The sequence below is a fragment of the Aedes albopictus genome, chromosome 3 (genome assembly GCF_035046485.1).
Source record: "Aedes albopictus strain Foshan chromosome 3, AalbF5, whole genome shotgun sequence".
NCBI lineage: Eukaryota > Metazoa > Arthropoda > Insecta > Diptera > Culicidae > Aedes > Aedes albopictus.
In genome coordinates, this window is record NC_085138.1 from 339,644,128 (window position 1) to 339,660,093 (window position 15,966).

The following is a 15,966-nucleotide window of genomic DNA, read 5'->3' on the forward strand; positions in this document are numbered from 1 at the left end:
ATCTTGGATTCTTCAACCCTAAGGATCGAACCAAGTTGATGACAGACGCCAGCGCAACGGGCTTGGGAGCTGTTCTGCTACAAGAGGATTCAAATGGACGGAGTCGAATCATTGCATATGCCAGTAAATCATTGACCGATTTGGAGCAGAAGTATTTCCAAACAGAGCGGGAAGCCCTATCTCTTGTTTGGGGTGTGGAAAGGTTTCGTCTATACCTCCTCGGAATCAAATTTACACTACTGACTGACTGTAAAGCACTCAAATTCCTTTTCAGTCCAAGGTCTCGCCCTTGTGCCAGAATTGAGAGATGGGTCCTTAAATTGCAAAATTATACCTACGACGTGGAACACATTCCAGGATCTGCTAACCTTGCTGATGTCTTCTCAAGGCTATGTGATCTTCCCCCGGAGCCTTTCGATGAGAAAGGCGAAGATTGCATTCGAAACATTGTCACTCAGGCCGTTCCAAAAGCGATTACTTTACAGGAAGTTAAGGTAGAAACTGTAAATGACGAAGAACTTCAGCACGTATTGGAATGTCTACAAACAGGTAAAGCAGAAAGCGTTGTAAAAGAGTACAAACCGTACGTAGATGAGCTCAGTAGTGTTGACGGTGTTCTTTTGAGGGGAAATCGACTGGTAATCCCTCTGAAACTACGTGAACGAATGCTAGTTATTGCACACGAGGAGCATCCAGGAATTGCAGCCATGAAACGCCGTCTACGCCAAAAAGTATGGTGGCCGTTGATGGATAAGCATGTTGAAGGAACCGTGAAACAGTGTAAGCAGTGTATACTTGTTTCATCCTTGGGACCACCGGAACCTGTGAAAAGTACGAGAATGCCGGAGAAGCCATGGGTACACATAGCGGTTGACTTCATGGGGCCACTTCCTTCTGGACACACACTGTTTGTGCTTGTGGACTACTTTAGTCGGTTCACTGAAGCCATTGTTATGAAGCAAATCACGGCCAAACGAACAGTTCAGGCTATGCACGAAACTTTTAGCAGATTTGGGATCCCTGAATCTATTAGATGTGACAATGGACCTCAATTTGTGAGCGAGGAGATGCGATCTTACTGCAACGAGTACGGTATCAGCCTACGGAAAACAACGCCGTATTGGCCGCAAGCTAACGGCGAAGTTGAAAGAGCAAACAAAACGATACTGAAACACCTCAATTTTAGTCAAAATTCCGAGAGCCAGGATTGGATGCGGGAGCTTAGGTCGTTCCTATTGATGTACAACTCTACACCTCACACCACAACCGGAGTTGCACCGTCTGTTTTGATGTTCAATTTTATTTTATTGTGTATTTCGTGATAAGTTGCCTCATTTCAGAGAACAGTTGGCACCGAATGAAGAAGAGGAAGCGATGGACAGAGACAAGGAGAGAAAACGGAAAAATGCTGACTACGCAGATGCCAGACGTCATGCCAAGACATCTAAGCTTATGGTAGGAGATACAGTTGTGGTGAAACGAACGACTAAGGAAAATAAGCTTTCAACAACGTTCGCGCCTGAGGAATTTACTGTAACACAATTAGTAGGATCGGATGCAACAGTTCAGTCGAAGAGTTCGGGCAAAACTTTCCAGAGGAATGTGGCACATTTGAAACAACTACCGGACCCACATACCATAATTGCAAATGATGGGGTGGACAAACAGGTAATCGAACATAACCAACCAATTCAGGACTCTAGCCCCGTGAAGGGATGCGAGACTCGTGAAGCAAATTCTGGTACAGATCATGATGGGAAACTAACACAGCGTTCGATGCGGATCTCTCGTAAACCAGGTTATCTAAAAGATTATCAGACTAATGCAGTTTATGACATTTAAAGTAGAGGGGGGATGTCAGGATCGAATGCGCCCTTTGCGCAGTCAGAGTAGTATTGATCATCCCTAAGAGAGAAACGTTAGATACCGATACGCGGTGGAAGACAGAGTCGAGCACGCCATCGAGGAGATCACCGGTCGCGAGAAGAATGTAAAAAGTGATACGAAAATGGACATTGAAATAGTTGGAAATAAAGTTTGTAATTGATGTGAAAGTCTCGGTGTTAATAAGTTGTATTACGATCCGACAGGTGGGTGCTTGGTTGATTTTCAGTCCTACCGATCCCAATGCCAATAATGCGGAAGATAATGTATACAATGCATTTCTGTCAAATTTTGTTTTGTTTTTTTTTAGGCCGTTACAAATATTTATTTCACTTTTTGTCCCACCAGTCTTTGGCTGGTCGAGGGGGGGGGGGATAAAAATAATAAAGCATTTAATCTGAAAAATATTAAAAACTCATCGGATTTGTTAAGGATTTTTTAGCAAAACCCGATATTTTGATAAATATTTTTTTTATCTGCCCCCTCAAAATGCCAAATCTTGCCAAAATTTTTTGAAGGGGGGGAGACAAAAAGTCAAAATTAAATTTGTATCCGCCTAAATGTGAATGGAAAACATTATTTCTTCTTCTAAGCTTTACCATTTTTACATATTCAAACATATTATACATATTTTTTATTACGAAATATTTTTGGACAGCCCATGGGATGGGACTTGAAATACCTTCAGCGCCGTCTTGCTGAATTACCTTTATATTTCGACATTACACAAAATTACTACTGAAGGGTGTTATTTGTCAGAAGGGGGTATTTCTAATTTATAGGCAACGCAAGTAAGCCACCATAATGTGCAAACTATGAATTAATTTTTATCAGTATTAACGAGATTTTTAGCATTAGGCTAGTTCATCTCGGGACCCACGCTTTATTTCCCTTACGAAGGAAGAACTCACACTTTGTAAATTTGTCGGGAGTGGGATTCGATCCCAGGTCATCGGCGTGATAGTCACGTGATTTAACCATCACACCAGGTCCGCTCCACGAATTATTAATTAACTGGTGTTAGAGACCGGCAGAGCACCAGTAATTTTTTTTAGCAAAGTTCGGTGGGACACCAACCGACTTATAAGATTACACAAAAAAAGTTGTGAACTGTTTATTACCACTAATGCATTGTAATCGTTGGATTCATTACATTTAAATAAAAAATCTTGGGGAAAATACTTCTGCATACATTGTTTCTATTGTTCGATGATTTATTACATCTGAATTCAGTTTTCTTTTTTGTATGTATTATACTTTTCAATAGCTGTTTATTTAACTTAAAAAAAATATATATGTATGGCAGCACGGCAGAATGTTCTGATGATGCTCTCGATCACGCGCTGCTGCATTGAAAGGATGATAGGTTGATCTGGAGGGAAAATATTGAACCAATCAATTGATCCATGGAATAATTTGACCCATGGTTTGAGCAATCTTCGAGAGGATTGATGTAAAATTTTTGGAGGTGGGGAAATATTGTAGAGAAACTTGAAGTAAAATGCGCTATGGAGGGGAAATATTGCTGCGTGGTTGATCAAACGGAAGATAGTAGAAAAGTTGAATATGATTGATATCAATCTATTTTTGAACAATATCATACATTCAATGTTTCCATAAAACGGCCAACTATTGATCAATATATGCATCGTGTGACTGGCGCTAATAAATGCAGCAATGATAACTGAAGAGCCAGCAAAATAAGACACTGCTAAAACACCAGCAAAAGTGCTGTCAAACACTTAACATATTCATGGTCACTTTTTGCGCGCCTTTGTCCGAAACACTTCGCAAGCAGAAGGACCTGAGAATACCCCCAAAAAAGTTAAAAATTTCATCGTATTTACCATTGAGATTCAATGCGCCACTTCTTCGATGAGCCTTCTTTCTGTTTGGGGATCGTCCATAAATTACGTCACGCAAAAATCGTCCATTTTCAACCCCCCCTCCCCCCTATGTCACACTTTTTGTACGGAACCTCTGAAATTTTTGTATGTGACGTAATTTATGGACGTTCCCTTGTGGTAAAAAAACACGGAAATCTAGTTATAAAGAATATTTTTTATCAATGTTTGTTTCAATTGAAAAGAAAAAAGGAAAAAAATCCGGCTGGACTCCACCTCGGACAAAATTGCTGAACGATCAGCAAAACAAGCTGTCAAAACGCACTGCTGAAAACTCAGCAAGAATTATTTTGCTGGTTGAATTACTGGTTTTACAGCTTGTCAAAAACCAGCAAAATATTGCTGGTTTCCAGCGAAATAAAAATAGCGTGTAGTCCACGCAGTCCACGCAGGCCATAGTGAGGCTAGCTCCATCGATGCCTGTTCCTTAATAATAAATAAAAAGAACGCAAGACATCTTCCATCCAACTCACAACAATCCTGTGACTTATGCGGCGGATCCTTCTCCCGGTCGATACGTGCTGTGGAACACGCTCCTGGACCCAACCTGTTAGAAATGAAAACACAGGCTTCTTGTTCCAAACCCAGGCACTTACTGATATCACTACCAGCGCAGTGTCTCTCCTTTATTCAATCTAATGCACTTTATTCAAATAATGCCAAACTAACGTGTTTCACACATGATTTCGAAAAGTATGACTGGTTTGACCGTTAAATTCAGATGTTTCCCAAGTGGTGAAAATTCATGTTTGAAACATGTGGCTCGAACGTGTAGAATATTTTCAGTGATTGTTTTGTTGATGTTTGTAACTTTTTTGATGCAAAGGAAAGGAAAGAAAAAAGTAAATAAGTTGAAACATCAATTTAAAGTCAATAAAATGTTTAAATAAGTAGTAAACCAACTTCTAATACAGTCAGGTTTTTTTTACGCGGGGGATACTCAGTTCAAAATTCGAAAAACCGCGTAAAAAAAGTCTCACCATTTCTCGACGAATCATGCAAAAATAAGACGATGAATTTTTTTTTATATGGAGTTTTCATTTACGCGGCCGCGTAAATGAAAACCGCGTAAAAAAAGACCTGACTGTATAGGTTCGTCTGTGGATTCGCTTTTTAACCTAACTTATACTTGAATCGAACTGGACAGTTTTCTCATGAGTTGTTATGTATTTCCCCGTCTATTTCAAACTTTAGTCAAACTGGAGCCTCAATATTGCAATAACGGTTAAGCATGCTGTAATGATACTTACAGGGGATAGACAAAATGATCGGGACAGGCAAAATTTTCACTTTTAAAAAAATGTTCAACTCGCTGTAATTTTTCGAAAAGTGCGTCAAATATTCTCAAATTTTTACTGTAAGTTCATCAACTAGTTGTGTATCAGTGGTCCAAATTTAGGAAAAATCGGACCATTCTCCACAAAGTTATAAAGATTCTTGGAAAAGGTGAAATTATCCGATAGTCAACTTTGTGCTGTTATATCTCCGGATTCAATGAACCGAATGCAATGAAATTTTGACAATTTATGACTTGTATAATGAGCTATGAAAAACCGTTGACTTAACTTAAAATTCTTAACACGAAAGAAAATTACAACGATTAGATTATTTTTCTAATAAAACACCAAATTATCCAAAACTTTAACATCGTTTCAAAATTCAAGATGCAAATTATAGTTCGTTTAACTTCCCTCTAATTGACATATATATGAATGTAGTTAAAAGGGAAGTAACAACAAAGCCGCCAACAAAATGAAACAATAATGGAATACATATTGAACATAGACAAAATTGCTAAAAAATCGTGAAAAAAATAAAATCGCTATAACTTTTTCTCTTGTTGAAAATTTCAAGTAAAGTCAAATGTTTTCCAGAGTTTATTATATAAGTCATAAATGGTCAAAATTTCATTGCAATCGGTTCATTAAATACGGAGATATAATAGCTCAAAGTTGGCTATCGGATAATTTTACTTTTTTCAAGAATCTTTATAACTTCGTGGAAAATGACCCGATCTTTCCCAAATTTGTCCACTGATACACAGCTAGTTGAAGAACTTACAGTAAAAATTTGAGAATATGCACTTTTCGAAAAGTTACAGCTAGTTGAACATTTTTTGAGAAGTGAAATTTTTGCCTGTCCCGATCATTTTGTCTATCCCCTGTATGTACCTCGTCACCCACTTCATGCAACTACATTAGTGGTCTAATAATATTTAGCGCGCCCGGCATATTTCCATCATGCCTCTCAAAGTGTTGCCTCAAATAATGCTTGGTTTGCCAAACCCGGTTATCTGACTGGATGGGCATGGGAGCCTAAGCTTCAACTGTTAATGCAATCAGAGACTACTCAGACTTAGACGTGGGCGATCCAATATATGAAGGGTTCTCCAAAACGCTCTGGAGAATCCCTAAAGCGCATTCTTATAATGCTAGTAAGTCTAAGATGCCAGTAACAGGAGGAAAATGACAAGATAATATAACATTATATGGTTATTATAATATATTTCTACTGTATTTTTTATTCGGGTAATTCGCTAGGTTTCAATATTTTTCAGTGTAGGCAATATTTCTACAGTAGACGTTCGATAAGTGCAACATGTTTACGTTTCACTTACCGAATGAAATTCGATAACTACAACAACTGACAGACGTCAAAGAACTGTCAGTTGCTACAGAATGCAGTCAATGTGCATACGGAAAACATCGCATTGCAGCAAAAGTGCATGCGAAAAACATCGCGTCGCTGTTGACATTTCATTTTGACGGATAGCGGTGCGATAACTGCAAAATTGTTGCACTTAGCGGACTTGCACTTTAAAAGCATTGCAATGCAGTTAAACCGTTTGCACCGAGCGAACGTCTACTGTATATAGGATCGATTACGTAGTTTAAGAAAAAATAGAACCCCTAAAGAGAAACATGTAAAAACGATGTTTTCCCATATAAACTCCTATACAAACTTCAAACGAGTTAAAAGATTGAGCTGTAAATTTTACCAGTTCATCGTGGCGTCACATAGAACGAAATGGGAAGGGGGTCCATCGAACTTTTTGACAAGTGGTTTTCCCATACAAGCTTGAGCAAAATAAGAAAAAGGGATCAAGTCTACCCAGTCTGCTCTACCTTTGACGAATTTGAGAGTAGGATCGTAAGATCCTCCTCTAGTTGGAACTCAAGGGTCATAACTAAGCGGCCATCGCCACTACCACGTGTTCCTTCAGTTCTTCTCCCATATCACTGTCAGCCGAGTCGTAAGTGCCGTTACCTCGTTCAGGTGATACACGACATACTTCCTTCCAGTTGTCGCTGCGAGCACTGCTTCCACAACACGTGGACCTTACTTGATAACGATGACGTCTCGCGGTATGTCTCCAAGGCGCCCCACATGTCCTTCGCTGATCCGGCCCGGATGACGTGACTAAGTTGGCATAATTTTCAATCGACAGCCCGATAAGCGCCCGTGCTTTGGCATCGTTTACTGTCCAGATGGCATCCACAACAGCCGGTGACCAGTATTTGCTGTCCTTCTTGTATCAATAACAGCTCCAGAGCTTCCAAAATCTCCATGCTTCTACAGCGACGACTTGACTCTGCTCATCTTGAATACACATTGAAGAGGTTCTTCTCAGAAGTCTGCTGGTGCCCACAACCTATTGGTGTTTAAGAGTTCTAGTGGAATAAGTAGCTAACAGTTTATCACAGAATGAAAAGTGCTTTAACATGAGGTTGTTTCGATTGATCAGTAGAAGACTTTATAGTTGAGGTCGCAATACGTATCTCTCATAGGATGCAAATACATAATAGGAAGTAAACGGAATAGCATTTAACTCGATACTCGAATTTCTTTTATTCATTTAACATGTATTTTGTAAATTTGAGTACCTCATGAGGAAAATACAAATAGCAATTAATAGCACCCAAACTTATGCGGATGTTTTGTACGCTAGACGAACCCGAGAAAGAAAGCATTATTCTAAAAAGCCGACCATGTTGATCCAGTCTAATACCTATGTTTGGATGAGTATGAAAAAAAGTATGGGTATCAAATTCATATTCAACGGAAAAAGAATATGCTTCGAAGGTTGTGTCATCCTAGAATATTCCGAAATATTATTCTTCAGATCTACATACAAGTATAGATTTATTTTCTCTTACAGCCTTAAAAAAATGTCAACGGTCACGTAGCCCCAAATCTAGCGGGCCAGCCTTTTCCGAAGCAAGTGATAGCTTCCACATAATATAAATATACATTGTGCATCCAGGAAGCCTGTTATCTCCTATCAATCATAACCATTCTTGCCGTATCGCTCCCCGGCGATGACGCGACCTTATCAATTATAAATCTTCCCCAATCATCGCGACCAACAAATTAAAATACCGAAATGACTCACTCGACACCCGATGGGAATTATCCCGCTCGCTCCAACGCCCTCCGCTTGATGCGTGCGTAAGGCCCAATGGCCGGATCCGTGACGAAGTCGTACATAACCCGCACCCAGGACGTGTGCTGCGGCATGGTTTCGTAGAACTCCGGTGCAATTTTCTTCAACTCTGGCAACCTGCTGCCCGGGATGGCTGGGAAGTCATGGTGCTCGTTGTGGTACCCCACGTTGAACGTGATCCAGTTCAGGGCTCCGTAGTAGGAGTACGTTTCGAACCCTTTGGCGTACATGTAGTGCTCGGCAATGAAGTGGCCTGCAACCGGGTGGATGCCCATGGCCAGGAACGAACCGATAAGAAGATAAGCCAACATTTTCCATCCGAAGATTAGCACCACAAGACCATCAAATGTCAGTTGTATTGCCGTATTGAGCATTTCGAGCTTTTCAACTGGTAGAGGGTTCACAAAGAGTGGCCTTATGGCGTAAAACAGTGGCTGCAGAATGACCCAAACGAACTTTCCGAAAGTGTTGCAGAACAGCTTGGCCTCCAGGATGCTCGGCACGTCCGGATCAAGCCTTTCGTCGGCCAGATATCGATGGTGCAAGGTGTGATACTTTTTGAATGAAACCGACATCGGCACTCCAATCGGCAGGTTACACCACATACCGAACAGTCGGTTCGCCAGGGGCCTTCCATATCCAAAGGCCATGTTGTGCGATATCTCATGGTTCGCCAGCATCAGCGAGTGGTTGATGACTCCTCCGAAGCAGTACGCCACCAATACGATCATCTTCCACGATTGATCCTGCATCACGTACAGCATCAAGATCTGCGTGAGCACCATAGCTGACACGATGTACTTGAACTTGGGGTCCGGTCCGAAGAGCTTCTTGATCTGGGGATACTTCCGCAGCATGGCATCGCGACGGCTCGTGTGCGGTTGGTCCGTGTAGACCCACTCGAAATCCGTTCTGGAAACGTGTTGACCCATAGCTAATTCTAAACCGAAACCGATTTGCCGAGAACCGAGTCTGGTTCAGGGGAAAGAAACGATGCTTTTGCACCTTGCGTTCGAAAATGACTGGATAGGATTAGACGACCTCTGCGTTGCTTCAAATGTGACTGCGGTACATAAGAACTGATAACGGTTATGGCAGCTTATCTATTTTTTGGTTGTTCGATAACGACCTACGCGCCGATTTAACGTAATGGTGATTTTTGTGCATTTGCCAATGATAGACCATAAAGTGTTGGTGAGGTTCGGCGCACTCCGAAAAATCATTGCCAAAATAAAGGGGAATGCGATTTTTGTAATAGTATCTCGGCAACAGCACTAGGTTCAGCGGCTCCGAATCACAGAAACGACTACTGGTACGACGGAAAATGTGAACGGGAAGAATGCAACATGGGCGAGAATGTTGCAACACCGTACGAGGGCGAATGAGGCGCGTTAAAAATAGGCGCGGAAGAGGTACCTACAACTCAGTCTTCCGGAGGAGGAAATGCCAGCAGGAAGAACGAGATCGCAAAGCAATGAAAGAGATATACCACGCTAACGGCACACGGAAGATCTACGAAAAGCTGAACCGCTCGTGCAGAGGCTTTGGGTTTCAAGCCAACGTGTGCTGAGACAATTACAGGAATCTTCTGACGAGCGAGCGGGAGGGGCGACATAATTACTATGAGCACCACCCAATGGGGACATCTAACCATAGACGGCGTTGCAAGCACCGAAGGTGGAGCGGTAACAGATCTAGAAGTACGTGCGAAGGATAAAAGACTTCCAGTCCCTGACACTCATGAGATTGAGGAAGAGGTTGGCCGGGGTGGTCATTACCAAGATTTGACTGTTTAGCTGCCGGCTTATTTTTCCTTCTTAACCATGGGTGATAATTTGCTAAACAGACACCTAAAGGAAGTCCAGGAGGTCCAGGTAGTGTATGGTTAAGTACCGTCTTCTATAACAAAAGTAAAAGCCAGGACTACTCTTTCCTCCACCTACTAAACAACATTCCCATGGTCACCAAACCCTCCGGCTCTCTCCGGAACCACCAAGAAGGCATTGCTTCAGAGAGGAGCTAATGCATATCACAGAAGTTAGGTGCGTAGCCTGTAACAACAAACATCGATGACTCGCCTTGGGGACTGCACCAAGGTAGCATGCGCCAAGGCTTAGCCAGTTTCCCGAGTGGTCCACTACCCATTTCCTACTTCAAAAGGTAGACAGGGTCGACTCGACACCACACTTGTTTCAAACACCACAGCAAGTATAAATAATTGATGCCACGTACACAGCGATTTGACCTTCCCGTAAGTAAGGCACTAAGGACGTGCCGACATGGAGCCTCCACCTGCGACGACAGCAACGCTACGGGGATGTTCTCTCCGCGGTCACTTAATTGCTGTAAAAGTCGAATTCGACCACATGTCCTCGGTATGACCTACGTAGCCCACATTTTAGGGCCCCCCACAAAAACCATTTTTGGTTCAAGTACTACTCAAAAACAAAGAGAAACTGTATTGCTTATCGCATTTGTACCTCCGAGGGGCCTTCACAATTGCCCGGGCCCCCACAATCCTTAATCCGGGCCTGGCTGTGATCCTTCTCGCGCTTCAACTCCAGGATCATCTCGCCCGTACGAGTACGTCTAATACTGCGTACGTCGGCTCCCAGACCAGACCCTCAAGGCAGCATCCATTTATTACGTAACGCTGAAATCGGCATTTTTCGACCCCCCCCCCCCTCCCCCCTTCGTAACGTTTTTTTGTATGTGTGGTAGCCGCGTCTGATAAGCACAAGAGTGTATAACGAACTGACTATTCGGCTGCTGCGCAGCAAAGCATGTACCGACCGTCGCCGCCGCACAGTTGCATGTATGCACACGATTGCAATGTATAAAGGTGTGTGGATAAGACACTCGTCACCACATCCGCCTTTCTTTATTCCGCATTTGAGGAATTCCACGGAGTCATGTCAGTCGATCCTGAGCGACCATTTCAAAAATATCTGAAACTTTGCACAGTTTTTCAATTTCATCTAAATCGTCATTTTTCGATATCAAACCTTCATATTCACTCACGACTAACTTTTCAGAAGGGTGTATGATAAAACAGCTCAAAAATATTCTAAAAGCTGTACAGCAAAAACGGATTTTTCGATTGTTATGAATTTTTCAGCAAAGTTAGATAACTAAATGATGATTCCTTAAAAAATATACACTGTAAAAAAATTATTTTTTTACTTAAAAAAAATATGATTTTTGTCACAAAAACTCAAATATCTCAAAACCCTATCTTTTTACCAACGTTAATTTTTTAGGGGAAATGGCCCTTTATATCAGCTATCTACCATAAAATTTTGGTGATGGTAAACTGATAAACAAAAAAGTTATGACATTTCAAACATTTCACAATTTTTACATTTAGTAACAAAAAAAAATTTTTTTTCTGTGTAAATTATTTTGAGAATTATTTTTTGATGCTGATTTTATTGTAAAGGCTACCGCCTGAATTAAACAAGTTGGTTTCATGATACTTTTGTTTGATTATTCATAATTTCTATAGTATCTATTTGAAACTTAGACGCGATCCAGTGTTTTGATCAAAAATATTGAGAGTGTCATACTTTTTATTGTACGTGACTGGTGAAAAAATCCCTTGATAGTGTTGAAAAGCTGTTGATTATAAGAAAAATGGAATTAAACTTATTTTTAAGACAAAAGCTGTATAATAAAAGTTTTATATACGCGTATACGTCTAGTTTATCTTCAAAAAAATACCTCTTAGAGAACAGACTTTATGATCGGAAGAATGCGAGTAACTTCAACAACAACAAATGCATGAGAGTTACCTACCACGTGAAAATCCATCGCCCAGTTCACACTACCCCCACCTGGTGGAAATGTTTCACGAAATACTGCGATGTGCAATATCGTCATCAGAAGGCGCTAGTGTGAAACGTCAAACGCAAAGAAAAATGATGGGCACTCTTCTGGTTATGAAAGCCACAACCAAGATTCAAAATGATCGTTAAAGGCGTGGTCAATGAAAATTTCGTCAGTGTTACGTTTGTTTGTCTGTATACATACCATGACAATGCTCACGAAAAAGCAAAAAAAAAAAAAATACTACCGCTATGGATATTAAATAGTAAATTTTTTCTTCAGCCAAGCAAACAACACCAAACTAGTCAGTTAAAACTAATAAGTGATTTTGTTTATTATAATCTAACGAACAACATGAACAGTCGCTTTCTCAAAGGTCTTCAACTCAACTCTCTCTTGTAGACCGTTTGATGAAAAAAAATGATCAAAGGAGTTACGAAATCTCACCGAAAGCACCATAGATAATCTGAAAGAGACTGGTTATGCCTAAATTGAATCCAAATTTACGCATTTGCACGTCCTGCCGTCTAGACTTTGACAAACGAGCCATCTGTATATCATCGGTAAAGCAGGGCGTAGGAAGTTCGAAAACGACAACAACTGAGAAATTGCCAGAAGTGCTAAGTGCAGAGAGTCATGTCACCGTACCATCAGCGACATCAGTTTAAACAATTAATCACGCCCCTTTTCAAAAATGCTTTGATATATACTTCAACATCTATACCCATTTCAATATTTTTAACGTTGCAAAACACGCTTTCAACATTCATTTTGAAGAAGAGGGAAAACACTTGTCCTCAAATGTAACAGCAAATAATGAATGAACGACTAATGCGCGGAGGGCGTGATAAAATCGGAACATTACTGTACATATAATATACATAATACATAATAAAAACAGCTTGTTTTACTCACGCAAGGCCATTAACAATAAAATCAGCATCAAACTGCGATTTCCGGCCGAAATAAAGGCAGGAACAAATCTCATTTTCTTCTTTTGTCACAGCGCTCGTTGACTCGTTAAGGGGGAGGATGATAAATAATAATTGTATTCGATGGAAAAATATCCAAACAATTAGGCAACATAGATAAACTCATCGGATTTATTAAGAAGGTTTCTGTGGAACTCGAATTACACCTTAAATTTGTTGATTTTCTTGAACATTTTATTTGTGCCCCCCTCAAAATGTTGAATTCCGACCAAAATTTTCCGAGGGGGCGGTGACATAAGAGAAAATCGAAATTTGTATTAGCCTAATTTACACTAAAAAAAATTATTACTAAATGTGAAAATTGTGAAATGTTTGAATTGTCATAACTTTTTTGTTTATTAGTTTATCATCACCAAATTTTTATGGTAGATTGCTAATACAATGGACCGTTTTCCCTAAAAAAATTGCGTTGGTAAAAAGATAGGGTTTTGAAATATTTGAGTTTTTGTGACAAAAATGATATTTTTTAATGTTAAAAAAGATTTTTTTTCACAGTGTATATTTTCTTAGGAATCACCATTTAGTTATCTAACTTTGATGAACAATAAAATCAGCATCAAACTGCGATTTCTGACCGAAATAATTTACACAGAAAAAAATATTTACCAAATGTGAAAATTGTGAAATGTTTGAAATGTTATAACTTTTTTGTTTATTAGTTTACCATCACCAAATTTTTATGGTAGATTGCTAATACAATGGACCGTCTTCCCTAAAAAAAATGCGTTGGTAAAAAGATAGGGTTTTGAGATATTTGAGTTTTTGTGACAAAAATGATATTTTTAATGTTAAAAAAGATGTTTTTTTCACAGTGTATATTTTCATAGGAATCACCATTTAGTTATCTAACTTTGCTGAAAAATTCATAGCAATCGAACGAACCATTTTGGCTGTACAGATTTTTGAATATTATTGAACCATTTTCACATACACCCTTTCAAAAAGTTAGCCGTGATTCAAAATAAAAATTTGATATCGAAAAATGGCGATTTAGATGGAACTGAAAAACTGTGCAAAGTTTCAGTTCAATAGAAAATCATGAATTAAAAAATTTCCTTAATTTTGATGCTGTTGCTTGGAATCGCTCATTTGTCAATTAGTTCAAACTTTTTTCAGGTGCAATTGTATATTAAAAGCTGTACTCTAGTTAAGTGATCTGAACACGATTCTGATTAACGAATAGAAATGGAGACTGATCAACAATAGAATGATTCAAACCAGTATTTTTTTACAATAAATGTTTGGTACTGTATGAGTTTCTAATTATTGCACCAGTCAGCATTTCATAATACCTATCGGGACAAATGTCAATCCTTTATTTCACTTGTGTCCTTCAATTCACTTATGTTGTTGCTGAGGCAAGTCTTCTACTGTCTGTCTTCTCTTTCTCCTCCTCCACATTTTCCAAAAAAAAACATATATTTTCGGTTTAAAAGATTAATTGTCAATGGATTCAAATTGACTCTTTTTTTTGCTGAATTTGTAGAGATATAATATTACTTCATATCGTTTGAGAAACAGGAACACCCACTGATACAATACAATAACTACAATTCTCTCCATTAATGAGCACTCAGAATATTCGGTTAAACTCGCACGCTCAAATGCATTATAAAAATGAAATCCATCTTACTGCACAAGTTGTTCCAAGATGGGATCTTACATCCAAAAGCAATCGTAGCATTTATGGAAGAACTCCAACCAACATCGATTCATTCATTCCCCATTGACTCACTGTTAGGTACGTATAAGTGGACTGCATTCTGCGATAGGTCACTGCTTCCCGTTTTGATGAAAGGATTTTATGTGTCCACTCGAACCTGCAATTTACGTTTTCTCTCGGATCGCATGATCGCGAAACATTGATTGTGTATTTTGTCAGAACATTCAGGATTTTTTTTTCGACAGCATATAAAAGACACTACACTGTCTGCAACCAGAGGTTGTACAGACTGAATGAGCACTATCATCAGGCAACGGAGAACACATATAACATCCAGTGGCCCGATTGACAATTTTCCGTTTGACGAAAAGTTTTCTTCGACTGGAGCGGGAATCGAACCCACACGCCTAGACGACTGACGTCGCTAGTCGCAAAGTCTCGAAGCCCATGGTTTGCAGTAAAAGCAATTATCTATGCTTGTCTCTATTTAGTATGTAGGGTAAAAGCTCCCTTAGTGGAGGTAGTACCAATAGTGATGGTAGTGCCAATTTAGCACTATTTCGAACAAAAAGCTTGTAAATGACATTTTCAATAGATGCATCATAACTAATTAATAACATTAATTCAGTTTTGTGTTCAGGATTTGCCGAAAAAACCTATTTTAAACAATCATTTTCCTTATTTTTTTTTGCTCCTTTGCACCTATAGTGGTGGTAGTGTTCCTATAGTGGTGGGTCCCATAAGAATTCAATGGGATGCGCCACTATAGGAACCAATGTTAAATTTTACCTCCATAATAGGAACCGTGTACCTATAGTTGGTGCAAGTGATTTATTAGCAAAAACTGAAATAAACAATGGTTTTTACATTTTTCCAGGCAAATTTAAGTGAAAAACTACCGATTAACGTTTTCAGACTTTTTATTTTGTGGTATTATCAATTTTATTCAATTATTTTTCTACAAGGAGCTACTAATAGCACCACTATTGGTACTTTACCCTACCTGTCTTCTGTACTCGGGATTGTTATTATTTGATAGTATATTGTCAATGCAGGATTTATTCACTCGAGTTCGTCTTGTACACTATTCGTTAGTTTCCACAGTTACCAAATTCCGAGCAGTTATATTTGACAAGTTATAATTTCTCACGTCCAACATGTTGGTAAACTGCTTCCAGTCGTCTGAAGATTAAAGTACATTTGAATTCTTCTCAACTCCAAGAAAAAGTGCAGCCTGCTATGAATTAATAGTCC

At 39.5% G+C, this 15,966-nt stretch overlaps 2 protein-coding genes across 2 annotated transcripts in view; one reads left to right on the forward strand and one right to left on the reverse strand.

Moving 5' to 3' along the window:
- LOC134284301 (calcium/manganese antiporter SLC30A10-like) overlaps positions 1-15,966 on the forward strand; it is a 365,099-nt gene that overhangs the window by 212,295 nt on the left and 136,838 nt on the right. The gene's annotated exons all lie outside the window — the stretch shown is intronic.
- On the reverse strand, positions 7,893-9,268 carry LOC134291633 (sphingolipid delta(4)-desaturase DES1-like). The gene has a single exon (XM_062859621.1). It carries the CDS (start codon positions 9,162-9,164, stop codon positions 8,199-8,201), a length of 966 nt encoding a protein of 321 aa, XP_062715605.1. The 5' UTR covers positions 9,165-9,268; the 3' UTR covers positions 7,893-8,198.